The sequence below is a fragment of the Phoxinus phoxinus genome (genome assembly GCF_949152265.1).
Source record: "Phoxinus phoxinus genome assembly, chromosome: 11".
Taxonomy (NCBI): domain Eukaryota; kingdom Metazoa; phylum Chordata; class Actinopteri; order Cypriniformes; family Leuciscidae; genus Phoxinus; species Phoxinus phoxinus.
The window spans coordinates 30,410,526-30,438,352 of NC_136886.1; the positions used below are offsets into that span (position 1 = coordinate 30,410,526).

Consider the following 27,827-nt stretch of genomic DNA (forward strand, 5'->3'; position numbering starts at 1 on the left):
TTTCTGTCATAATTTCTCAAAGTTAAACCAAACTTTTATTTTAGTGGGTTGTAGAGAAGATGGCAGTTTTATCAAATGAAATTGGGAAATACTCATGAGGTAAACTATCAGATGCTGTCCTCATATAGTGAGACACTAGTTAGCCAGATGCTAAAAACACGAGCTTCACACATGCTTGAGTATGTGTAGGAGACGAAATTGCGACATTCACACAAAAGACATACAGAACAAGTGTACACAAAAGTGTATGTAATGTCCGTGACATTCTGCGCATATTGTAAAATTCTATTTTATGACTAGATTCTGTGTTTTCTGAATCATGGAAATCATAGGGGCTAGGGGTGGTCGATATGACCAAAATCTTATATCACAATGAGAGTGATGTTATTTAATGATAACGATATATTTATATATCACAATATAGTTATTTTTGCCTTAAATAAGGTTATATCAACATTTATGATACCATCGAAATATTATAATTTTCATCACCAATTTCGACATCACAAAAAACTAATACTACCAAGTAAAAACAACAACAACTGTTAAGCTTACTGAAGACAAGTAAACAGACTGATAAAATAAGAACAAATAATCGAATTACAAGCAATAGGGGAAAAAAAAACCTGGATGTCTGACCACTCTTTCTCGGATCTCATGGATGTGCTTCAACTCAATCTTCTATAAACACTCTTAAAACTGACTCCTGTGTGATGCACTTCAGGTGACTCACAGCAAGACGGTGAATCATCAACAGAATTTATAAGATGTGCTGCTGTGTCATTTGACAGCCAGCGGACTTGGTTTAAAAATTAAACTAAATGTAGTGGGGTTTACTGCCTTTAGCTTGTGTACCATTTACAAAAAGAACATCATGCAAAGTCCCAGATCAGAACGTACCTCTATAAGAGTGAAGACTCCCAGTACTGAATAAGATTTCCAGTAGCACCTGATAATGGCTTTGGTAAGTTTTGGTGTCCTGAGTTCTTTGGTTGCTTTCTCCACTTCATGGTCCCAGCAGCTGTCGGGAAAGAGAAAAAGATGAGGAAGGCTGACAAAGAGAGAGAGAGGATATCATAAAACAATCTGAGAATTGTAATTCTCCTTTATTACTACATTGTGTCATCTCACATACAATAACGATATGATTACTTCAACATAGACAGTACTTGTTCACTCCTTGTTCACAAAATGATTTAACTATGAAGACATTTGTGACATTAAAAATCTTGATTATTTATTACTCAGCTTGAGTAATGCAGACCAAATTAAGGTCCAGTCCTGGACCCCAAGGGCCACCCGGTGAACAGGTCACATAAGCTGGGTGTATGTTGTGTATCCATGTAGGCAACATGACATATGTAAATAGAGCATATACAGGGTATATGAAAAACATCATGAGCAACATTCAAAGCACATAAGAAAACAAATCCTGAGCAGAAACTACAGCATTTCAAGCCAAATCAGGAAAACTACTAAAGCACTCCTTCAAAACAGCTGCTGAGACTCTTCAGTTGATGTTTTCCAGCAACGTCCGGCAGTAAATTCTACATCTGCAAATAACAGTTTACTTCAAGGCAGAACATTTGTGTTTACGCCACGGCCCCATCGCTCTCCATGCTGCTGATCGCAATAAAAGCTCCACTAATTAGTGTCGTAGCCCAGAGCTCTGTGCTAAACGAACCAGCAATGATCCATTTTAAAGTGCATGATTAGAGGCTAGAGAAACGCTGTGTGTGGAGGTGCTTTTTAATGAACGACGGCATTCATTTCAATGCTTTCACGGCTGGAGAATATGATTATATGGGAACTTTGTGGGAGACTGCTGATTATTAGTGGGTTTGACTAGGGCTGTTAAACGATTAATCGCATACAAAATAAAAGTTTGTGTTTACATTAAAAATGTAATGGACGTTTTATTATTGTTTTAATTTAATACTGTGAAGCTGCTTTGATACAATCTGTATTGTGAAAAGCGCTATACAAATATTCTTGACTTGACTTGACTTACATAATAAATGTGTGTGTACAGTGTATAATTATTTTGTTTATATAAATACACACATGTGCATGTATACATTTAAGAAAAATGTGTTATTTATATATAAAATGTATATATAATATAAATTATATATAAATCTATATACAGTATATGTGCAAATATTTCTTAAATATATACAAGCATGTGTGTGTATTTATATATATAAAATAATTATACACAGTACACACACATTTATTTTATAAACACAAACTTTTATTTTGGATGCGATTAATCGCTATTAATCGTTTAACAGCCCTAGTTTTGACTAATGTACAAAGGGTCAGCAAATCCTTCATCTGCTTATCTGTTCTTGCATAATAAAACCTCAAGGTGAAGAAATCATAATGGCTGAGCAGTGATCTTTATGTTACAGTGAGTGTTATTTGCGGTGTGAACAATTTGTAAAATCAAGACTAAAAGAACAAATAACACAACCATGAAATCTTGGATTGCACAGTAACAAATCCATGAAAACCAAAGTAATCCATTTTCCGCAACCCATTTTACTTCTGTAATGTGACATATTTCTGAATGAAAAAGTATATTTAATGAGCAAAAAAACCTGATAAGATAAACCATGACACTGGATAAGAAATAAGGAATTTAATTCATGTCGTTCCAAACCTCTTACGTTCATCTTCGGAACACAAATGAATGGCATGTAATCGGGGAGACTTCTGTCCCTCCATTAACAGCTACGCAACTTTCACTTTGATGCTTCAAAAAGTTAATAAAGAGATCATAAAACTAATATGAATTGATCGGTTTAGTCCAAATGTAAGCTTAAGTCGCTTTCAGATATAAGTGTCTGCCAAATGCACAAATGTAATCTAATGAGAAGTTATGAAACGGCTGCATTTCACAGAAGCAAAAAAGGAAAGATGTTTCAGAGGTGGATCAGTTGTATTTGAAGGTTTTTAAGGTTTACAAAGACTGACGAATTGCTCGCAATAAGACGAGGACCTTGTATTTAAGTTACAGTAATACTAATGTCTGATTTCACGCTGACTTCATGGTCAAATAAGATGCACAGTCACCTCAAGAGCATTACATCAGTATTAGAACAAAAGAAAAGAATGTGCAGGATTTTACACCTTTTTTGCAGTAATATATAAAAAGAATATAAAAAATTTTTCACAAAGTAATATAATATTTATTCAAATGCAGCAATTAATTTTTTACGTAGGTTTCATACATTACGGAGGTTTCTGGTTTTGCACCAGCTAACTGTCACTGTCGTGTTAGTCTCCGTCTGCACTACAGTTCCCATCATCCTCTCCGGCTCACACCTGCACTCACTTCACCATCACCCGCACCTGTCAGCGATCATCGTCACTCTTCGACTACAGCTGCTGTCTTCTTTGTTCACCTGTGTATTTAAGTTCCTCCCGGTTCTTGTTCATTGTCGGTTATTGTTTGTGCACATGTCTGTCTCTCACATACATACTGTTTCGCATCTTGGATTCATCGTGTCGTGGAATAAATCATCTCGTTATTTGTATCTCGTTGCCTTCATTGTTCTTTTAGTAACCCAGCGTTACTCACTCACTGTTTAATTAATACTCTTTGTGTCAGAAATACTCAAAAACTGAATTGAGTTCCTTTTCACGTCGTCTTGCACTTGAATGGTTTAAAATCACTTTTATGTTTAAATTGGCAAGACGTATGCAAATTACAAATTTATGACGATGTCCTGTCGACTGTCCCGAGCGTCTTTCAAGCCGACCCCGGGCCATCGGGCAGTCCTTATTGTCGAGCCCTGATATATATATATATATATATATACACATATATATATATATATATATATAGGGGCGGTCTGAAAACCAGTCAGTATCTGGTGTGACCACCATTTGCCTCACGCAGAGCAACACATCTCCTTCGCATAGAGTTGATCAGGTTGTTGATTGTGTTGATTGGTCCACTCCTCTTCAATGACTGGGCGAAATTGCTGGATATTGGCAGGACCTGGAACACGCTGTCGTATACGCCGATCCAGAGCATCCCAAACATGCTCAATGGGAGACATGTCCGATGACTATGCTGGCCATGCAAGAATTGGGATGTTTTCAGCTTCCAGGAATTGTGTACAGATCCTTGCAACATGAGGTGATGGTCGTGGATAAATGGCACAGCAATGGGCCTCAGGATCTCATCACAGTATCTCTGAGCATTTAAAATGCCATCAATAAAATGCACCTGTACTCGTTGTCCATAACATACGCCTGCCCATACCATAACCCCACCGCCACCATAGACCACTCGATCCACAATGTTGACATCAGCAAACCGCTCACCCACACGACGCCATACACGCTGTCTGCATCTGACCTGTATAGTGAGACCCGGGATTCATCCGTGAAGAGAACACCTCTCCAAAGTGCCAGACGCCATCGAATGTGAGCATTTACCACTCAGGTCGGTTGCAACGACGAACTGCAGTCAGGTCGAGACCCCGATGAGGACGACGAGCATGCAGATGAGCTTCCCTGAGACGGTTTATGACACTTTGTGCAGAGATTCTTTGGTTCTGCAAACCGATTGTTGCAGCCGCTGTCCCGGGTGTCTGGTCTCAGATGATCTTGGAGGTGAAGATGCTGGATGTGGAGGTCCTGAGCTGGTGTGGTTACACGCAGTCTGCGGTTGTGAGGCCGGTTGGATGTACTGCCAAATTCTTTGAAACGCCTTTGGAGACGGCTTATGGTAGAGAAATGAACATTCAATTCACGGGACATTCCTGCAGTCTTACTTGTGTACGTTCTCCCTCAAATCTGTGGCATTGTGCTGTGTGATAAAACTGCACATTTTAGGGCACACCTGTTCAATAATCATACTGTCTAATCAACATCTTGATATGTCACACCTGTGAGGTGGATGGATTATCTCGGCTGCTCACTAACACAGATTTAGTGAACAATATTTGAGAGAAATAGGAATTTAGTGTACATACTGTAGAAAAAGTCTTAGATCTTTGAGTTCAGCTCATGAAAAATGGGGGCAAAAACAAAAGTATTGCGTTTATAATTTTGTTCAGTGTATTATATACACGTGTCTATAATATGTATGAATGTATATGTACATATAATTGTCTATAATTATGTTAGAAAAAGCTATAGCTTTTTAATGTAGTAAACAACTTTTTATTAGCTGCTTGTTGTTGTAGCTACTTTATCAAATTAGTAGCTTGTTGAACTACTATTCATTATGAGTAGCCTGTAGCTTCAGTTTCAGAGTAGCTTCTTCCTGAACACTATAAAACAAAAGCGAGCAGGAAAACCAGACAGACTGTTCACCTCGCGTCCTGCTCTCTGTATCCTCTGCCAAGAGTTCTGCTCCAGCAATAGCAACAGTAAAACCTTCCACAGTATGTGCCCTTCTGCTGTGGCTCCACAGATTATGAGTGTTGCTTACAGAGGACCTATTACACTTTTTTTACATGTTCAACTTTCTTTAGTGTGTGATGCTGCTGTTTGAGCATGAAATAGGTCTGAAAATATACAAAGCACAAAGTCACACCAAAGGATGTCATTCTCTTTATCAATCAACACTGTTTCTGAACTTCCTGAAACTTCCTGATTGTAGTCTTGAGTAGCCTGACTTCGCCATACTCATATTCTAGGCAGAATGTGAGTCTGATACTGCTCCATAGGGCTTTGATTATGAGGCGTGTCTTAACCAAAATAGGAAAAAAAAACTCTGCACTCAATTGGATAGACCTACAACCAATCAGAGCAACGCATGTTGAGCGACGCATAGTTGTCAACAGAGCTCAACTGCACGCACCTGGAAGAAGTAGTAAATTAATGAGTGCAAACGATCTTTGCCGTTGTTGTAAAAATTATTTAAGAATTTGCGGAGTACTTACAAGCACGAAAAGCATTTTTGAGAGAAATACAAAAGGTGTATGTATACAAACAAGTTCTCCGTTTAGGATTAGATCTCGACAATAAAGCAAATAAATCTTCTCGCATTTGTCGGCCCTGTCTCAACTTTATAACACGGTTGCAACGCGACTTGACTGATTTAAAAAAATGGAAAGACAACGAAAGAGACCAGGCTGAAGAAGCGTGTTCATCTGAGGCTTCAGAGAAAAGAGCGAGCGCATCCCTTCCATTGGTTTTCATTGTGTCCCATCTTCTTAGCGACCATCGGAGCCAGCTGATAAATTTAACTTTTGCCGAATCCCGTACGAAGGACGGCAAACACATCTTTCCGATCGACAAATGCCTTGATAGCTCAAACACATCACAAAATCCCTCATTTAAATAATCCCCACCAATGTGTGCGCAAAATAAAGAGGGACGATGTCTTGAGTTGCTTTATTAGTGCGTTGAATCTCGCGGTTATGGTAAGGGGAGTGGTATATCTGAAGCAACACACTGATCCAGCTGCCCAATCAGAGCACATTGTGCTTTTCGGAAGGAGGGGTTTCATAGAGACAGGAACTAAAGGGGTGCGTTTCCTGTACAACGACGTAACTCGCTGCTTCACTACCATAGTACGATGCATTGTTGAAGAAATCAATTAGCTAGTCACGACTGTTTCCCGAAACCATATTGTCGCAAATTGGTAGTTCAACCATGTTGGTTAATGATGTCACGCACACAGTGGAGTAATAACTACTTTTAATGAATCTGTTTGAGATCGAATTAATGCTAGATGTTTTGCTATAAACTACGGACATGGCATCTAAGGACTATTTCTCATTCTTCTCAGTTATTTTATATTTTACTTTATTTTCAGATTCAATCATAGGCTCGTTCTTACCTACTAGAGCACGTTCACACATGCGCTCTCATCAAAAATGGTGCTTAAAATCTCTTGACAAACTAAAAGACGTAAATGATAATTGTATTCGAAATAAAAGATATAGATTGTACTGAATGTAAGCTTGCTTATTTGGCTCAAGATAAGGATTTATTAAGTCCAGATGGCATGCAAACAAGAAACTATGCTTTTAAACACAGCTCGACAGCTGCCATGCCAAGGTCAAGGTCAAAGTTGAATTATATAGCACCTATTAACAACACAAATGTTGAACCAAAGTGATTCACAATTAAAGCAAAAATACACACATAATAAAACAAACATGTCAGAAATCCAACCCCAAATTTTTTTTTAAAATCCACACAACTTTGCGATGCGGTTTGCAAATGTTCATTGGAAGTATGGTTTCGGGAAACACAGACTCGTTGAACTACCGTATGCTGATAATGATGGAACTTGCGAGTCGCGACCATAGTTTGCTTCTGGGAAACGCACTCCAGAGCGTTACTGACAGATAGGAAAGAGAGGTGCTGCTAGAATGTAAAATATGTGAAAAATAACTTTTTTTGGGATAATAATAAGGGATAAGAGGCATAATATTGCCTCTTTAAAAAAATCCTAACCCTAAATACTACATTTTAATGTGTAACTTAACTTGCCCCACACCTATTGTGCTACAAACATGAATGATCATCAAATCATGTGGCTTGAGAAAAGGTGTTCTATTGCTTTTCTAAGTGATCTGACATTTTCACCTGGCCGATTATCCAAGGAACCTTTTTTTGCCTACAGTGACAGCCTTCCATAGCAACCTGTTCCAACGCACAGTTGTGGTATTCCTTGTGGATTTTGAACCTACGGTTTCCTTGGTTACCACCAGGCCAGATCTTAATCCACTAAGCCATGTGCCCACCCACAGCTCCTTCTAGACTAGGAGTACTAAACCAGCCTAAACTCATTCTTTCATATATCATTAATGTGTGAATGACTTTTACAAGAACTCAACATTGCATAATGCACAAACGGTGGGAGCATCACCTTTCCAACATTTAATGGGAATCGCACCAGCCTCTGTTCTCATATTTCACCATAAGTCTTCTGAGGGTTTGTTTGAGAACAGCCTGTTGTTTAATCGGTTTATTCCCAGCGGCTCACTCACCTCTGCAGTTTCTCCCCAAGTCTCTTGGACCCGTCCTCCTCAAGCACTTTAAACATGTCATCTTCTTCAAGTCTTCTCTTAGATCCAATACGGAAAAGAGGGTTCAGCCAGCTGATTGAGAAGAGAAAAAAGGATTTGGTCAGAAGAACGCTTTAAAGGTGTGTGAAAAGGGATGCTGAATTATTGATGAGTGATTACAGGTACCTAGAGTGTACAAACCACATGTTTCATGACAGTGAAAGCAGTAATTGAACAAAACCAACACACATGCAGGTAGGCAATCTCTTTAAAACGACAGTAACAGATGCTCTCCTTTATCAGTTTGCAAAGAGTGTTCCTGAGAGTCAAGGGCTTGAAAGCAAAGCCTAAAAACCACTCTGACTGACATTACAGCCAAACGGCTTATGACATGACGCTTCATTTTTTCAGATCTAGGCTATTAAGTTAAAATAATACAGAATAACAGTATATACTAAAATGTGACTCATAATGATAATAAGTAAACCTGATTTCAATTTCTAAAAGTCCATTTAAAATAATTTCTGATTAATAAAAATGGATACCAAAGGTGGTGTAACTGTCTACTGTCTATGGTAACTGTTCAGAGATGGCAAACAATAAAAATAATAATAATTATATATATATATATATATATATATATATATATATATATATATATATATATATATATTATACACTATATAATATACACATACACTATATAACATAACATATACACATACACTATATAATAGGCTATATAATGTATAGCCTGCCCTACTTTTTAGATATTATATATATTTATCTAAATATATTTATCTAGATATATATTTTTGTAGAAAGTATAAAGAAAAGTCCATTTAAAATAATTTCTGATTAATAAAAATGGATACTAAAGGTGGTGTAACTGTCTACTGTCTATGGTAACTGTTCAGAGATGGCAAAAAAAATAAAATAATAATAATAATAATAATTTTATATATATATATATATATATATATATATATATATAATACACTATATAATATACACATACACTATATAATATAATATATGTATACTTTTTATATATTTATCTAAATATATTTATCTAGATATATATTTTTGTAGAAAGTAATTATAGACGTTTTTCAGAAATGCTTTGAACCAACATGAATAAAGTTCACTGAATTGTATCATCAGTGTGAAAAGCTTTAATAGATAAGGTTGAACTAATATAACGTTACACATAAGGAAACAATAACCGCAAAGCTTAAATGATCTGTTTAAAGCTTTACATTTCACGACAGTAAACACAACATAGCTTATAAACTGATCATCTGTCCCTCTCTTTCTCCTGTCTAGTTTCGTAAAGTCTTACCAGAAGAATATCTGTGAGAAGAGATTAGCTGTTGCGGCCGGGTTGCTTTTCGCATCTTTGTTTATTGGCTCCATGTCGTTAGCCATCCTCCCTGCAGTTCAGCTGAACACTGGTACTCCACGCATAACCTGCGACCAGTCCGAGACATTTATTTTATAAACTGTTGTGTAACTTTCTAACACGCACATGTCGGGTACGATAAGGAGGAGGTAAACCCTTCATTTCCTACTGTAACACAAGAGCCCCGCCCCTGCCTTAGCAGCTTAGTTCACTCTGATTGGCTCTCGGGCGCTAATAGGAAAGGCGTTTACATATATTTTTTGTTTTTCACACTGATCAAACTATAATTTACTTGACAGTGACACGATTACAAATCCCACTATGGTGAAGAACTATCTCATGAATATTAATTAAAGCATACATACGTTGCTTGGTAACCCTCCTAATTAATATTCAGGCACCAACGGTGCTCATTTACTATTCTCGACTTTGCGACCAATCAGACCAACTAGTCGAACGTCACCTAATTAATAGTTATGACCCAAACCGTTACCGTAGTAGAATTTGAAAAAAAAATTTGAGGAGGAGGATCGGATTCGGCAAGAGTTTGAGATCAACCGTAAACGAACTCCCGAGGAAACTTTCCGAAAATTGCTGTCAGGTGAATTGGTGAAGGATTCAATTTTATGTTTATTACTATTTTTAAGCAAGATATGTAGTTACATTTTGTATCTTTGATTGTGTTATTGTGCTTCGTGTGTGCTTCTGGACGAGGAGGCTTCTTGTCTACCATCTGTTCTTTATTAGCTCAGCATACACAACCCACTCATGCAGTGTGCTGGAAGCAATCATCTTTAATTAGAGTGTCTAAACAGATGAAAACAAAAAGTTACACAAAACAAATCTAGCCTTTTTAACATATAGAATGTTTCAAAATGAAAATCATTTACTCTTCCTCATGTTGTTCCAAATCCATATGATTTGGGTCTTCTGTGAAACACAAATAGATACATTTTGAACAATTACAATAAATAGAGATAAAAGTATAAAACAATAAAAGTATCATACACAATCCATCTGACTATTCCAATTATTATCGAACACACCAAAAATTTAATTAGTCTAAAATAAAAAGATTAGTTTGTGAACAGGATCGAGTGATTCATCAAAGAATTCAAAAGAACGGTTTGTTCACTAAACTTTGAATTTGAAAGCGGACCTATTATGCCCCTTTTTACAAGATGTAGGTAATAAGTCTCAGGTGTCCCAAGAATGTGTTTGTACATTTTTGAGTGAAAGTAAAAACATGCTGTTTTCATGCATGTGTCCTTAAAGTAACACGCCGACTTTTTGGGACTTTAGCTTATTCACCGTATGCCCCAGAGTTAGATAAGTCCATAGTCTATCCATACATACCCTTTTCATCTCCGTGTGTGCCGTAAGTCTGTCTGACGCACCCACCGCTAGCCTAGCTTAGCACAAAGGCTGGAGGTAAACGGCTCCAGCTAGCATACTGCTCCCAATAAGTGACAAAATAACGCCAATAAATAGAATTTCCTATTTACATGTTGTGATTTGTATAGTCACAGCGTGTACAAATAACAAGGTCAGTATGCTCAGCAGTATGCTAGCTGGAGCCGTTTACCTTCAGTCTTTGTGCTAAGCTAGGCTAGCGGTGGGTGGGTCAGACAGATTTACGGCACGCACAGAGATGAGAACGGTATGTATGAACTTAACTCTGGGTAATACGGTGAATAAGCTAAAGTCCCAAAAAGTCGGTGTGTTCCTTTAAATGCAAATGAGCTGCTGCTGCTCCCCGCTCCCTCTTTCCAGAAGAGGGCGGAGCTCTGCCAAAAGCTAAAACGGATTGGATTGGTTTTATGCTGTTAATTTGAATCAAAGAACAAAAGAAAAACAGAAAATCACTCACTGCTCTTGATTAAATAACTTAGTAGCATTAATAAGAATACATCTCTTACTTGAATGCGGCTGTTAAATGGTATGGTGAGGAGATAAACATGGCGGACTGTGTACTGCTCACTCAGGCCGGGGGGTCAGCTGTCGTGGGCGGGGCCTAATCATTTGTGACGCCACAAACGCTACAATCTGCAAACGCTTGTTCTGACACACTGCTTATGATTTATGGGGATTAAAAAAGAGGAATGGGTGGATTTTTTTTTTACCATTATAGGGTGGTTGTGTACACACACTGCCGTCACACAGTTTATGTTCAAAAACCATGAAAAGGTGAACTTTGTACAATAGGTCCCGTTTAAATCATGACCAACGAGAAGTACATTGTAACTTAATCACAAATCAATCTCATTCCTTTTTGAAAAACACACTGTATGTATGTATGTTCAATCTCTCTCTTCCTTCATTCCTCTCTCTCCGTCTCTCTTTCTTGGATTTCCGGATATAGACAAAGCACTGAAAGAACGGAAGATGAGAGACCCACAATGATACAGGGCAGGTGGCCACTACACTGATAAAGGTAATGCTGACAGACACAGACCCACACACACACACACACACACACACACACACGTGAGAAGGGAGGCCCTGAACTGAGCCAGAATGGCACATTAGGAATGATTGACTTCCATGCCATGCCTTGTAAAGCCTAACTTGTTGAGTCATTATTACTTTGCTTAATGTTTTATGTGTGTACTTTACTCCATAGACAGCGCTGAAAGTGGCCAACTATTAACCTTTGCTCAGTTTGAGTTTCGTAATTATATTCTTCAAGGTTAAGTAACTCAAATTTGTGTGGTGTAAATACAGTAAGTGGTGTATTGCTCTTAGGCCCCGTTTACACGATGGGAAAACGCAGATATTTCTCTGCGTTTTGGCCTGTCATTTACACGAAAACGCCGTTTTTATCCCAGAAAACGATTATTTCTAAAAACTCCGGCCAAAGTGGAGATTTCTGAAAACGCCGGTTATATGTTGTCGTGTCAACTGGGAGAAACGGGGTTTTAGGTTCTCTCTTGTCGATTCTGAGGATTCTGATTGGCTTGCATGGCTTTATCCTTCTCCCTACACTGCCGCCCATAGGTTTAGCATAGTTATAAAGGCGCTCGACGGCGTATTTATGCGGGTTGTGTGCACGATGTTATTATTGAAAACGGAGGGGGAGAAATATTCGTTTCTCTAAATACCCGGCTATGTGTAAATGTGGCCTTAAACATGTTCAGACATGTTCAGTCAATTTTCCCCGGGAATGCTATCATGAATTCATTCTGATAAACCATTCTGTCATTTTTCAAGGGTAAATCTTAGTTAACTTGAGGGTCTCTACTCTGTCTGGCATGCAAATATAAACTAGTTTTGTGTGACTCATTTGGTTTGTGATCTTTAAGCTTCCTTTAGATGAATAACTGTATACCTCACTCAGCGTGCTTCAATCTGCCCCATCTAAATTACTCTGCAATCGTAAAAGTGCCACATTCTTTTGGTCAAATGGCAAGATTAATTTCACACATGTCATTTGCAACAGTGTGATTACACATTGGAGGTGATACATGTGTTTAATTTGACTCAAAACAGGGATCTCCTCGAGGGAATCTACTTGTATATGGTTGCTATGATATTTTGTTTGACGTTCTCGCTGACCTTGTATCACTCAGCAACAGCTCACCTAAAAAACAATTACTGGCTGTCATCCATCCCCACGGGCACAAGAGAGAATGTCTCTCTAACATGTTCAGTGGAAAAGAAGTTGTTAGTCATTTTGTATTTTATTTAGTTGCTTAACTGATCTTCACTCACTGGCCACTTTATTAGGCACACCTGTTCAACTGCTCGTTAACACAAACATCTAATCAGCCAATCACATTGCAGCAACTCAACACATTTAGGAATGAAGACACAGGCTGTTTCCAAAATCGCCCACCTATACCCTTAAAGGGTCATTGTTGAACACTGTGATATTTAAAATCAACCCAAACAAACACACCTCTCCCTTCATCCCAGACAACAACATAGTGTCGACCCAGATCCGGCCCACATATAGTACATTTGGATTCAACGCGTACCAGATGTGGGTCGGATCTGGGCCAACGTCTGGGATTGCCCGGCACTAAAACGCACAAACACGCAACGTAAGAGTGGATGTCTCTTGATCAAACAAAGAGAAGCAAAATAAAACTTTTCGAAAAATAAAGTGAAGACGACAAACGAACGACAAAGAAGAACTAAAAGTTAACATACAGTACACAAGAGTAGCTATATAATATAATATACAAGCAAGTTCATTGTTAGTCGTCAGCAGCACACACTCAAAACCCGCTACTCTCTCCAGCGCTGGAAAGCCTTTCAATTATTAATGCGGGTCTTAAAACTTTTGCCTGATTATAACCCTTTCTTTTTCCAGTGATATTCCTCTGACCTTTTTTTTTCTTTTTTGAAGGAATCGTTCACCCAAAAATTATTAATTTACTCACCCATAAGTTGTTCCAAATCTGTATGAGTTTCTTTCTTCTGTTGAGCACAGAAGATCTTTAAAAAAATGTTGTTAACCAGACAGTTGACGGCACCCATTGACTTCCATAGTAGGAAAAAAATACCAAAATAGTTGCAAAATGGGGTCCAACCCGGTACTAACAAAGTGTACCTAATAAGTTTGTTTAGTGTGTTTTATGGAGGGCTTGGCTACTCAGGCCAATAAGAGACAATTAACTACGGTTCTTACTTTTTTTATAGAATAGATATAAAATAGATAAAAATAGATATTTCGCCTGTTTTGAACATTTTAAACATTTTGTAACAGTTATTATTGAACAAAGCCTCGTTTACCGAAACCACATGACTTTTTACAGTTTCTTCAGAAATGATCTAATCCAGTTTGGTAATTTTTGTAGCCTATTTATCGTAAATTATATTCTTCAGGGTTATGTTACTCAAATTTGTGTGGTATAAATACAGTAAGTGGTGTATTGCTCTTAAACATGTCCAGACATGTTCAGTCAACTTTCATGCTATCATGAATGCTATCATGAGGTCATTCTGATAAAGCGTGCTGTCATTTTTCAGTTAACTTGAGGGTACTCTACTCTGTCTGGCATGCAAATATATAACCTTGTTTTGTGTGACTCATTTGAGTCTTTCACATTTTGAAGTCATAGTGTTATGCCATGATGATGTCAGGTTTGTGATCTTTAAGCTTCGTGTAGATGAATAACTGTATAGCTCACTCAGCGTGCTTCAATCTGCCCCATCTAAATTACTCTGCAATCGTAAAAGTGCCACATATCTGCTTATGCCCCACTGACAGTTAGGTTTAGGGGTGGACCTTCATTGCTTTTTTAATTGTTTTTGTACAAATCACATGAAATTCAAATGAAATCGTCAGCTTGTAGTCACGTTTTCTCATGAGCTCGGGTTGGTAGTGTTCGTTTAGTGTGTTTTATGGAGGGCTTGGCTACTCAGGCCAATAAGAGACAATTAACTACTAGGGCTGTGCGATATTGAAGAAAAATGCGATATGCGATAACTCCTTAAATAATGCGATATTCGATATGCGATGCGATAATGCCTAGAGTGTGTAAAATAAACTTAAATGATCTTTAAAATATATTTAAAATGATATAACCTACATGGGTTTCACATTCTTTTTATGACAAGAAAGTGAACATCAGCGTTTTACTGTAGCATAAGAAGTGTTATTTTAACATCAGTGTAAACCTCAGGGCTTCAGGTTATCCTACATTAGGTTTATTTAATAAAAGATACTGAATGATAAAATATAAAAATAAAACATTACTTAGTTTTCACTGTATGAATCAAATATATCCTGATACTTATTAAAGCTAAAAAATGTTTTGTCTTTTGTTCATGACCCCATTTATTGCAAGCTGTTGCGATATGCATATTGCGATATATACATTTGCGATATTTCGATAAATTCGATTGTGCAGCCCTATTAACTACTGTTCTTACTTTTTTATTATACAAATGTGGCAAAAAGTCTCGTTTACCGAAACAAGATGACTTTTTACAGTTTCCTCTGAAATTATCTAATCCAGTTTGGTAATTTTTGTAGCCTATTTATTTTGTAAAGGTTCTCGAAATAACGCTGTTGTTTTGTTGACCTAATAAGTTATTAAATGAAATGATCAATGTAACTGATACTGCCTTCAAACATTATATAATTGTAATTTATGTGTTCTTGGCTGAGCCGAGCAGCTGTTGACTGAAGAAGCCTCACTGTTTTGGTCAGGTCAGGTTATGTTTTGTAACTCCCTCTGGGGGACTGAGGGAAACCTTTAACAGGATCTGAGCCTGAGAACAGGCAGGAAGACCCATTTGACCTCTGCTAACTGGAGCCTTCATGGTTACACAAACATGCTCTCCAACCCACACATACAAACACATTTACCATTTCAATATTCTTGCCAAATACTCCCTTTTTATTAAACAGCCGTAAAACACCGGTGACATTTTAGTAAAGTGAAGATCTGTTATTTTAAGCTCAAGGTGTAGTGTTCACACAGGAAGCATGACTGAAATTCTAGACAGTGTGGATATTTTACATGCACTCTCTCCTACGAGTTTAAGTGAAGCACACTTTTTAACACTTAAAAACATAATTGCAGGACCAATGCAAAAACATGAATCGCAATGAAAGATAAAACTGGTGCTTATATACCCATAAATCATTTTTGATTCATTCTCATATCAAAGAGGATTCTCCAAAATTCTTACAGTACCTCTAGATGGCAACGAAACCTCAGAGTAGAACCTCAACCTCGGTCCAAATCTTGGTTGTTATAGTTGAACTGAAACCATAAAAACATTTTTGATAATAAACGATATCAAAATATAAGAAACTTGTTTGAAAAACTTGACCATAAACTTATTTTATTTTCACATAGTTTAACTTGATATGCTAAAATAATTCAAATTAAGACTGAAATAAAATCATCGTAATAAAAAAATGTAAACATAAAAAAACACAATTTACTAAAAGTGTAAAATTAAAACTAAAATATACAAATAAAAACGAATACAAAAATTTTAAAGGGTTAGTTACACCCAAAAGTGCAAATTCTGTCATTTACTTACCCTCATGTCGTAGACATACAGTAGATATACAGCATAGAAGAGATCGTAAAACTAATCCATATGAATTGAGCGGTTTAGTCCAAATTTTCCGAAGAGACACGATCGCTTTATATGATGAATAGATTGAATTTAGGCTTTTATTCACATGCAAACATTCATCATCTCACACATCAGTTTTGGTAAATGGAAACTCAAGCATGGTTGCTTGATGTGCGAGAACCAATGAGGTTCATTCTCGCGCTGGTCCAAATGAATCCCAAATACAAAATGACATAGTTTAAAGCTCTATCTCTCACATCAGACCCTTATCTGAACATTTTTCCTCAATATCCGCTGGAAGCATTGACTTTTCAGGCCCTTCCAATAACACCCATCTTTAATGTACTCACCTCCTGACCTCCAGCATCTTTGCAGACTCGCTTAAAATGATTCTTGCAGAGTGATGTTTGGGTGGGTGTGTGTGTATGCGAGTGTGTGTGGTGTCGTGGGTAGTTAATGTGAAAACAAAAAGCTATTGGTCAGCTGTTGAAAAGGTTAGTAGCCAGAGCCCTCCCTGTTGGATATAAAGCAGCTTTGGGGGGGAGACCCGTCAACAAACGGTTCAGTCCAGACTCAGAACCCCTTACGAATGAACTGATTCCTGCCTCGACCAGACTTCTCTCTGCATTTAACTTTAAGAGAACATCGGGGAAATGGCTAATATGGGAGCAGAGATTATTGCCTTCATTTTCACCATATCTGGATGGATTCTGATCTCCTCCACAATCCCAACTGACTACTGGAAAGTGTCGTCGGTGGATGGGACGGTCATCACCACGGCAACATTTTGGTCCAATCTCTGGAAGACGTGTGTCACGGATTCAACCGGAGTCTCCAACTGCAAGGACTTTCCTTCTATGCTCGCACTGGATGGTACTTTATTACTTACTTGACTTTTTATTTCTTGCCGGAATGAATGGTCTGAATGTGTTTGTGAGTTATTGGTCCCTTTCCCCAGAGGATCCATGTGTCTAATTGTTCGGAAAAAGAGTAGCATGGTGTTGGATTGCCCTAATGCTGCTTTAGGCAGAAGCTTCCACAACACAAACAAACCGAAGCCAAACCGATCACTTGACCATTTAAACAGGGAGTTTATTGTGTTATAATTGTGCTTAACGCATTTAACATGATGCTGACACCAGTTTAAGAATGCAATAGTTTGAGCTCTGTGGAGGTAAAAAGAGACACAAAATGATCTGCTTGTCTCAAACTCTATTTCTGACTCGCTACTTCCGTTACCTGCAGGAATGTTCAGTATTATCTCAAGGCAAGTAGAAAAATAGTGTTTATAATAACCCCACATTAGCTTAATTATGTCTGGATGGCACACCCACAAACAGGAGAAAGCACACACACAGTTCCCTCAGGCTGCCGTGCAAAAGCAGGTGGTTAAATAGGTGTTTTTGATGCATAATTGGCATGTTTGAGGCACTGCGTATTTGTGATGTGACCGCTTTGACGGCTAACAGGAGAGTTTAATGAAAGATGCTACATGTGTTGAGGGAGATTGTCATGTCGTCTCTGGTAAGGTTTTCTGAGGGTGCGTCTCAATAGTTCAGTAGTCAGGGCACTGATCAAGGAATCGGCCATTTTAAGGGCTTTCTCAATCGCAAAATCCTTCCAGTTCACTAGGAACGTTCGCTCCCCAAACAAATCCCACAATGCACCGTGAAAACCAGGGAGCATCTATGTTCCCTTACCGGAAATGATGTCCCATTTCTGAAGCACGAAACGCACGAGCCAACTCAATGAATATAATGACGCTCGATAGAAGATTTGAACAGACAAACCTCTTTTTAGTATATGTCAGCATAAATCACTAGTGAACACATACAGTATGTTACAGAACAATGTGTTTATACAGCATATAAAAAAATGTGTAAAATATATAGGTCCTGCTAGTTGTCCATTTATACCAACGGTAACATGTTGCTGGAAATTGAGTAATCACTGTCCCACTCACTGACACGATAAACCGATTCTCGAGCTGGGGAGCTGATTGAGCTCTGAGTGATTGTTAGCATGTTGCTATGTGGTTGCTAAGGTGTGAGGCCCATTTTCAATGTACATTACTGGGAGTATCAGTGACACCATAGATGAGGTATTTTCGAAGTTGCTATAATGACTTGTGTTAGTCTAGCATCAGTAAGAATGGGTTGAAAATAATCAACCGAATAAACTGGTGTTTCGCCATGTATTCCATCATTTTCCAGACCAAGTTTATGAATTTATGACTTTATACCTATTTAGTATGACTTTTACCTTTAGGTTTTATTGTAGATTTTCTCTGTAAAGAAAACTTAAAATATATATTTTTTAAATACAAATTAATAATAATAATAATAATAAAAGGTTTAAAATACATTTTCTAATCATTATTAATTTTAATAATTCAGTTATTGTATTTTATATATATATACATACAATTTATTGTGTTTTACATAAAAAGGATTTAAAAATAATCAACAGATTAAATAAAATTAACAAAAATAAAACTTGATTTAATTTGTATTAACCCTTAATCACTGTTAAAAAAGGATAACACTTAAGATGTTTGGGGTCAGACTGACCCCAAACATTTAAAGAGCGATTGCATAAGGAAATATAAAAAAAATTATATGGAAAACTATATATAATTTTTTTAAATTTACATAAACTATACATTTATGCTGGAATTAAAGTGCAATGACCACATGTATCCAGAGAGGGCCATAGAGACTTTATTTTTCTTGATGCTTCAACTTCTCCTCACAAATGTATGATATATATGTTGTGAATATTTATTTAAACATTTTGAATTACTTAAAAAATCAGTAGTTTTGTCAGAGTTAGAATTTGTTGTTTTCTGATATATATTTTGAATGATCTGCTTTTGCAGAATTAGCAGTGTGTGTTAATTATTATTATGCCGTGTGTGTGTATGAGATAGAAAGTTCGTTCCACTTTGGGTTTATGCTCTAGGACCAGACCTTGATTTAAATGTAAACATTTTTAGATTTATGCCAGGTTTGTTTATTCTATTGGCCAATTTCTGTAAAAATGCTCTCTGTTGCAGTCACATACATTTGTGTGTTTGTGTGTGTGTATAAGACTTTATTTTATTTATATAAGACTTAAGACTTTTTATTTATGCTCTAGGACCAGACCTTGGTTTATTTGTAGAACTTTTCAGATTTATAATGTATTTACTTTTATTTTTTTGACAAACAAAATTAAAAAAAGTCATTTTTTTCATTTTCCCATTCATCTTCAATGTGGGGTCATTTTGACCCCAAACACCTTAAAAGGTAAAAAAAAACAAAATGTACACACCTTTAGAACAACAAAATCAAGCCCAGTTTTTTTGTGCATGTTTAGATAGATTGTTTAGAAAAAGTCACAGAGTTTCATGCCCCTGAGATGAAGGTAACACTTTTAAAAAATGAAGGAAAAGTCCATTGGGGTCAGCCTGACCCCAAACAGTGATTAAGGGTTAAAACCAAATAAGCAGAAAAATAGGCAAGTACATAATGAATTATTAAATTATATATTTAAATGATAAATTTTCAGTAACTGTAACATATTTTTTGTTGTGTGTTGGCACCAGTGAAAATGTTAGTGCAAGCAGAAATCTGATCTACTGGCCCGACCAGGCAAGCAGAAAAAAAAACTTCCTGTTTATCCCAGTGAGTGTATAATAAATCCTTCCCTGATATATATATATATATATATATATTGCTTCTGCTTCTACTGTTCCTGCAGCTTATATCCAGGTGTGTCGTGGACTGATGATCTCCGCTGTGTGCCTGGGATTTTTTGGAGCTATCCTGGCGCTAGTGGGTATGAAGTGCACTAAAATAGGGGGATCAGAGACCACCAAAGCCAGGATCACCTGTCTATGTGGACTGCACTTTATTCTCAGTGGTAAATGTGGCCTATAGGTCATGGTTTCTTCTTTTCTAAAGCATTTGCAATTCCCACTTTTCCGATTGAGAGTGTCCTGTAACTATACACCCATCCTCTGTGCAGGAATCTGCTCTTTGACCGCCTGTTCTCTCTACGCACACCGGATAACGTCAGAGTTTTTTGACCCCTTATATGTGAAACAGAAGTAAGCAAAAGCATCCCATTGTAACATTCTTCCTGCACTCTCCTGTCTCATCAGCTATTACCAGCACCAGTATTTTGCCTGTTTGGATTTAGGTTTGAACTCGGGGCGGCCCTGTTCATTGGCTGGGCAGGATCTGTTCTCAGCATTCTTGGAGGATTTATCTTTTGCTTTTCCATGTCAGAGGGATTCATTATCAGGTCTGATTCTTAGATTGTCCACATGCATGTTTCGCCTGTTTTAAAGGGGTCATAATACAGTGCTATGCATAAGTTTAGACACCCATGCTAAAGTTGACTAAAAAGAGGAATAAAAAATCATCTTTTGGAAATTGAACTTAATGCCTTAATTTAAAAAAATAGGAAAAATCCAACCTTTAAGGACACCAATTTTCTTTGTGAATGAATAATGTATCGTAAATAAATAAATGTTCTTCCTTAAAATACAGGGTGCATAAGTTTGGACACCCCTATGTTAAATTCCCATAGAGGCCGGCAGATTTTTATTTTTAAAGGCCAGTTACTTCATGGATCCAGGATACTCTGCATCCTGATAAAGTTCCCTTTGGCCTTTGGAATTAAAATAGCCCCACATCATCACACACCCTTCACCATACCTAGAGATTGGCATGGTTTTATTTCAGTTAGCCTAACAGCTGGTTTGATTTGCATTGAGAGATGATCTTATGGAAAGTACTCCATGCCAATCTCCAGGTATGGTGAAGGGTGTGTGATGATGTGGGGATATTTTAATTCCAAAGGCCAAGGGAACTTTATCAGGATGCAGAGTATCCTGGATCCATATAGTAACTGGCCTTTAAAAATAAAAATCTGCCTGCCTCTATGGGAATTTAACATAGGGGTGTCCAAACTTATGCACCCTGTATTTTAAGGAAGAACATTTATTTATTTACGATACATTATTCATTCACAAAGAAAATTGGTGTCCTTAAAGGTTGGATTTTTCCTATTTTTTTAAATTAAGGCATTAAGTTCAATTTCCAAAAGATGATTTTTTATTCCTCTTTTTAGTCAACTTTAGCATGGGTGTCTAAACTTATGCATAGCACTGTATATTTAAACCTCCTATTGCATTCTGGTCCATCTTGACTCAGAAGAGGTACATAAAAAATTGAAGAAAAATCCACAGTTTTTAGAACGAAGATGAAATTTTGTAAGTGAAGACGTTAAGATGTGTATTTTGACCGCAAGTAAGATGGTCAAAATACACACACTTTTTCCCCCCAGAATTTTTTAACATACAATATAAGAGATTTTTAGGCCTTTTAAAGTTTGGGTCCATTTTGACCCGAAAGTGAACTGTTGCTTTTTTCTTACATCTGTTAGTTAGATTTGTCTAAAATTACTTCTGTAAAAATACATTTTGTATATAAACATGCTCGCTCATGCACACACAATAATTCTAAAATTGAAATAAAATGTCAAACAAATTAATGTGTTTGTAAGTTCATAGACCAAATGGTCTAATTTTGAAAAAGGAAAGGGGGTTTGGAAAAGAAAAAGTCCATATTTCACGTTGCTGTCACCTATGGTGAACCATTGCAGCGTGAAAAGGAGATTCAAGCTGTTTATCATAATTTTTTTCCATATGAAAGTAAAAGTGTATGCAAGTAAAATTAATATATTTAGTTTGAAAACATTTCAGAGTAATACTGAGGTTGTTTTGTAAAAACATTTTTTTAGGTTTCATAAATTTGGAAGTTAGTTTTAAATAAATGTAATTAAATCCACTGAAGTTAATGGAGTTCATCCTGGTAATTCTAATATTATTAATTTCATCTAACAATATACCAAATAAATGTTCCCATAAATATTGATTAAAATATATTTTTTCTTGCATCTCACTGGTTTTTGCTATAGTTCTTGAAAAATTGTAAATTTCAAAGAATTTATTAATATACAAATATAAAAGGGGGTAAATGAAGTAAAACATGGTAACACTGTACAGGTAAAACTGTAAAACATTTGTGCAATAATGAGAAGTTACTGATACAGTTTGGTTTTAGTTGAAAAATATTAAGTTATGGCTTTTTTACAAGCTTACGTTCCACCGGGTCCAAACAGACCCTGGAATGAAAAGGGCGTTTACATTTTTTATAATGCATTAGGAGGGTTAAAAAGAAATGACATTTTTTCATTTTCATGTCAGCATCCTAAAATATTAACAAATGAATGCCCATGTTTACATGTCAAATACACCTCTTTGATACAGCCCATCCATTCACAGTAATTTTAATGTAGTATGATATAAAAAAAAAAAAGTTTCTTAAAGGCATAGTGATCAATCAATAAATCAATCAATCAGATTGTCAATATGAATGCTTCCCCAAAAAATGATTTTTAATGAAATTTCTTTGCTCTGTACACAGATATTTCAAATAAAAAATTTTTTTTTATTCTAACGGTCTGACAGAATATTGTGCAAAAAATGTAATGTAAATATTATGTTGTTCTACAATCTACTCTGTAAAAAAAAAAAGCTGCCGTAATTTTAAGTATGATTAACTTGGATGTTTAAGTCATTTCAACTTAAATTACATTTCTGATTTTAAAAACTAGTTGAATCTTTTATAACTTATAAAAAAGGTGAAAATTGCTGAATTTAATTTGATGAGTAAAGGCAATGTAAAAACATGTCAAATATATATTTTTGTATATATATTTAATTTGTTTAGCTTTTTCATTTCAGTTTTAGTAATATTTTTTTTTTTTTCAAATTATTACTACAATTTTTTTTATTTTTAGTTTTAGTTAACAATAACAAGGTTCTAATGTCTTGAAATCCTTCTCCTCTCTGACAGGGAATACTCCTACAACGGCGCCACGTCTTACATATCAAAAAGAACCAAAATCACAAAGATGGGCAAGAACCCCGCGACTCCTCAGAAAAATCCTCCAGACCAAAGCTCTTCTGGCAGGCAGTTCGAGAGGAACGCGTACGTTTGATTTCAGCATCCTCAGTCAAGCTGGAAATGACAACAAGTGATCGAGGCCAACAACACACTGTGTTAAGTCAACTATCAAACAAATCCTTGAATGGAGAACCTGAGGTCACAAGGCTGCTTTCATCATTTGAAGCAAGAAGTCTGCACAGAGGCAAATACCATATATTATAAATATATATATATCCTGTATATGGGTAAATCCAGATATTTTTCTTTTTCAGAGGCTATTTTGGTTAATATATACCTATAAACAATAACTCGAGACATTTTTCAGTTTCAATCCATATATATATATTACCCATTAGAAACCTCAAGAAAGTTTCCAAGTATGACATTGTGAAACAATTGTCCGATTTCTTTGGGACTTTGAAGTAAGTCAGGAGAGCTGATGACAGAGAAGACGGGGAGAACAGCTGCGCTCCACTGACCGCAGGAACATGCTGTCTCAGTTCGGAAATTGCGCCGGTCCTGGAGTCTCTCTTCACCTCCTGATCAGTGGAAACCCGAGACTCTGACTCCAGTTCTCAGAGCTTTCAAGTGGCTGGAGCTTCCGTGGGCTGTGCGGGCTGGCAGAGTCTCCTCGTTCTGTCGGATTCTTCCTCAAACAAGTGCTCAGTGTCTCTGTGCTTTTTGTGAGAAGGTTTGAAAGTATTTTAGGGTCAGTAGTTTAAAGAAATGAGCACTAAATTGATCAGAAGTGACAGTAAAGACTTGAAAAAAGATTTATTTCTAGTAAATGTTGTTCTTTTTAACAATGATAATATTTTTTTTTTGATTATTGGCATATTAGAGTGATTTCTGAAGGATCATGTAACACTGAAGACTGGAGTGATGATGTTGAAAATTCAGCCTTGTATCACTAAATTACATAATTTAAATACATACTGCATTATATTCAATAGAAAACAGTTATTTTAAATTAGAATAATATTAAAATTTTTTAATGTTTTTACTGTATTTTTGAGCAAATAAATGCAGACTTTGTGAACATAAGATACTTTTTTCAAAAACATTAAAAATATATATATTTCAATGTAATCTGATTAACTGATTTTTGGATGAATCTCCCAAATGTTACCATCAAAAGGAAAAATAATAATAATAAATAAGCTTATTGAAAACCAAAGGGGAAGAAATATTATGACAATTCTAAGGGCCCTGTCTTAAAAAAAACACACATACATTCAAAAGTAATGTTCCCATAACATTTAAACCCCCCAACACACACACACACACACAAAGGATATTTTGAACATTCAGGGTCAGGGATCATTGTTTTATTACAGTACCACAAATCTGCACCAAATCTGAATACTTAGGCTTACAGATATATTCAAATATCAAATTTAGAAAAACGCTTCTAATAAACAGTATTGAAGAGTGATTGAGTGTAAAATTGTCCACCAGAGGGCATCATGGTCTTGTTTACAGTTTTTCTCAGTCGCTTTGGTGCATTTCTCACATCACTATTTACATTTGCACAACAGTTAATGCAGTTCTCAAAACAATTAGTACAAACTGCAAAACCTAGTTGATAACCTGCAAAAGCGTGTCACTTGCTCAAAATGGATCGCTCATTCCTCAAAAGCAAGTATTCATGTCAATGAAAGTGTCAGTGTCATCAAGATGAAAAGTCCTGACACCATTGTTTATGAACAAGATAGACAAATGGCTTTGTCATGTTTTCATTATGACAGTTTACTCTGTAAATGTTTTCCAATGCAAAAAAGTCAGATATTGGGGACACTACCTGAAAATGCTCAAGACGGCATTATATACTATTTGCACAGCCATTTGAAAAATACAGTAAAGTTACACATTACTGTATTTAGTGAGGTAACTACAAGACACTGAATGTTTCACATTTTTACTGCATGCTCTTTGCAATTGTAATTTGTTCACAGCATTGTGCAAAAGAAAAAATACTCCCTTATTTACAACAAACAAACTCCCTTTGGGTAGAGCTGTGCACAAAACAATACTGCAGTACATATTGGAACTGAACATACAACATACATAGTACTGTAATCATTCATGCACATCCAGACGTTCCTCTCTGTCTGGCCACATCATTTCATCTCATCACAGCGAATATCATCTCTTGCAATGCAATCCAAAACAACAACATGTTTGCTCAGATGGTCTCCAGTTAGACCCCTCTCATTCTCAGGGATTATGTCCCTGTAAAGAGTGTCTAACAAAGTCAGCAGATGTTGTGTGTTGTATGGAGCATTTATACACACCTGTTCTCCCGACGAAATGTTTGAATAATTGAATTTACAGTGGTTCTCCCAACATTTGGCTGCACCCTTCGACCAGCCTCAGCCGTTGTGAGGCCGTGATTGACAATATGATCCACAAATGTAGCCCTGATTTCATCAGGGATCCGCCTATGTACTTGGCCTCTTCTTCTTCTTCTTCCCCTTCCCCTTCCTCGTCCTGCACCCTCACCCGCACCCCTTTTCCACGAGGATGGCCTTCCATTTCTGTGTCACAGTATTGTAGAAATGGTACACACTATGTCCTGCTTGGTTCATATATGTTTGTAAAGTGGGGGTTTATGGGATTCAGCTCTGACAGTGATTGTAGAGAAGTGGCTTATCATTGGTTGCAACTAGTAATACTTCACACAATCCCTTCGCATCAGTGAAAGTTGAGATTCAGATAAAAAGATAAATTGTTCAATTTAGGAGACATTTTCAGGGGGAAAAAAAAGATGAAATGTTTTTTGTAAAATTTGCTTGACAGATTTTAACAACTTGTTCAACATTTTTGTATGTAATGACTCAAGCAATGAAAGGAGGACTATTAGTTTTATATGGAATGACTATTCAGCATTCACAAGTATAGTTAATTTTGATTGACATGACATAAGCAAATGATAATGTTAGAAAACAGCAGAGAGTTGTATGAAAGCATTTGATGCATGTCCAAAAGCATTTGCAATTTATTCGAAGGAATGAGAAACTGCTACTATGATGTGCACAAATGACTAAATGTTGTGGAGGTTGAACTAACTGTTGTGCAAATGTAAATAGTGATGTGAGAAACGCACCAAAGCGACTGAGAAAAACTGTAAGACTAACCAGAGAAGACATCTCTGACTGGCCCTTCCACTGAAGATAATGTATAGTAAGAGAGGTGAAGCGCTGTTTCTGAAGAGTCATTGGGATAATGGCTGAGGCTCTTCCAGCAAACAAAGGCGTAATTCAACATCCCAGTCTTGGCTTCATTAGTTAAAACCATGAAGAAAGCACTGATCTTTATTCTCAGAAGGTCCCTTACATTCTGCAGGAGATAGAACAAGCAAGTCCCGTCTAAACCTGATCAAAGTGCCGAACGCAACATCAAACGCCGGAATCTGGGACAGTATATTACCACACACACACACACACCTGATAACTCTTAATTAAGTCCCTTGAACACACACACACACTTTTATGAAATTAATAATGTTATGAACCCTGTGGCTATTTTCTGGAAATATAAAGGCCCTTTTGAAAGCGGCACCCTGAACAGCACCTAACCTGTGCACAGCCTTGTGAAGAAGAAGAAGTGCACTTAATTTTATAGATTGTGCACTTGTAGTTTATTCAAATCTTAAAAGCATATATTTTTAAAAACTTGACTTGCAGATAATACCTAATGAAATAAAAGGCAACTTAAGTGGAATTAAAGAGAGTACACTTTCATGACTTTGTTGTTTTTAAAGGGATCGTTCACCCAAAAATACAAATTCTTTCATAATTTCCTCACCCGCAAGTTGTTCCAAACCTATGAGTTTCTTTCTTCTGCTGAACACAAATATATTCTCAATATATATATATACTCAAACAGGTTTAGGGTGAGTAAATGATGACAGAATTTTCATTTTTGGGTGAACGATCCCTTTAAGTAAAGTTTTAGTTTAAGTACATTTTAAATCATTATGTTTCAAAAATCTTTTGAGGTGCTTTAAAGATGCACTTATTTTGATGTGTTGACTAAAGCACAACTAATGTACTTAATTATAATTTAAACTGAAGTGTGTTATTCAATATTACGTTTAAAGTTATTTTTTAAATGTAATAAATTGCAGCTTCATCATTACAAATTTGTACAGTAATTTCAGTTTCAACAGAAATTACATTAACATATAATTAAGGGTCTCATTGTTCTGTCTCTCATTACTGTCTCATTGTTACATGTTACATGTAGTTAGTAATAACTCAAGTTTCAAGTTTACACATTTAAAACAACCTTGGTTGACCAAAGTGCTGTACAAGATATATCTAAAATACAACCATTACAAAAATTTAAATCAACTTTCATAAGACATTGAACGCATATATACGAGTACAAATA

General features: G+C 36.4%; 2 protein-coding genes across 2 annotated transcripts in view; one reads left to right on the forward strand and one right to left on the reverse strand.

Moving 5' to 3' along the window:
- Positions 1-9,571, reverse strand: part of abcc4 (ATP binding cassette subfamily C member 4 (PEL blood group)) — a 40,210-nt gene extending 30,639 nt beyond the window's left edge. Inside the window, exons 1-3 of the mRNA XM_079628891.1 lie at positions 9,328-9,571; positions 7,968-8,078; positions 901-1,021 (exon numbers count right to left, since the gene is read on the reverse strand). Of these exons, the coding sequence (XP_079485017.1) occupies positions 901-1,021; positions 7,968-8,078; positions 9,328-9,413 (318 nt within the window). The 5' untranslated portion in view covers positions 9,414-9,571. The remainder of the gene's footprint in view (positions 1-900; positions 1,022-7,967; positions 8,079-9,327) is intronic.
- Positions 9,572-9,899: 328 nt separating this feature from the next.
- Positions 9,900-24,515, forward strand: cldn10a (claudin 10a). The gene is made up of 7 exons (XM_079628892.1): positions 9,900-9,988; positions 11,750-11,821; positions 17,071-17,304; positions 20,173-20,334; positions 20,440-20,521; positions 20,614-20,718; positions 23,340-24,515. Exons 3-7 carry the CDS (start codon positions 17,085-17,087, stop codon positions 23,482-23,484), a joined length of 714 nt encoding a protein of 237 aa, XP_079485018.1. The 5' UTR covers positions 9,900-9,988; positions 11,750-11,821; positions 17,071-17,084; the 3' UTR covers positions 23,485-24,515.
- The last annotated feature ends 3,312 nt before the right edge of the window (positions 24,516-27,827 follow it).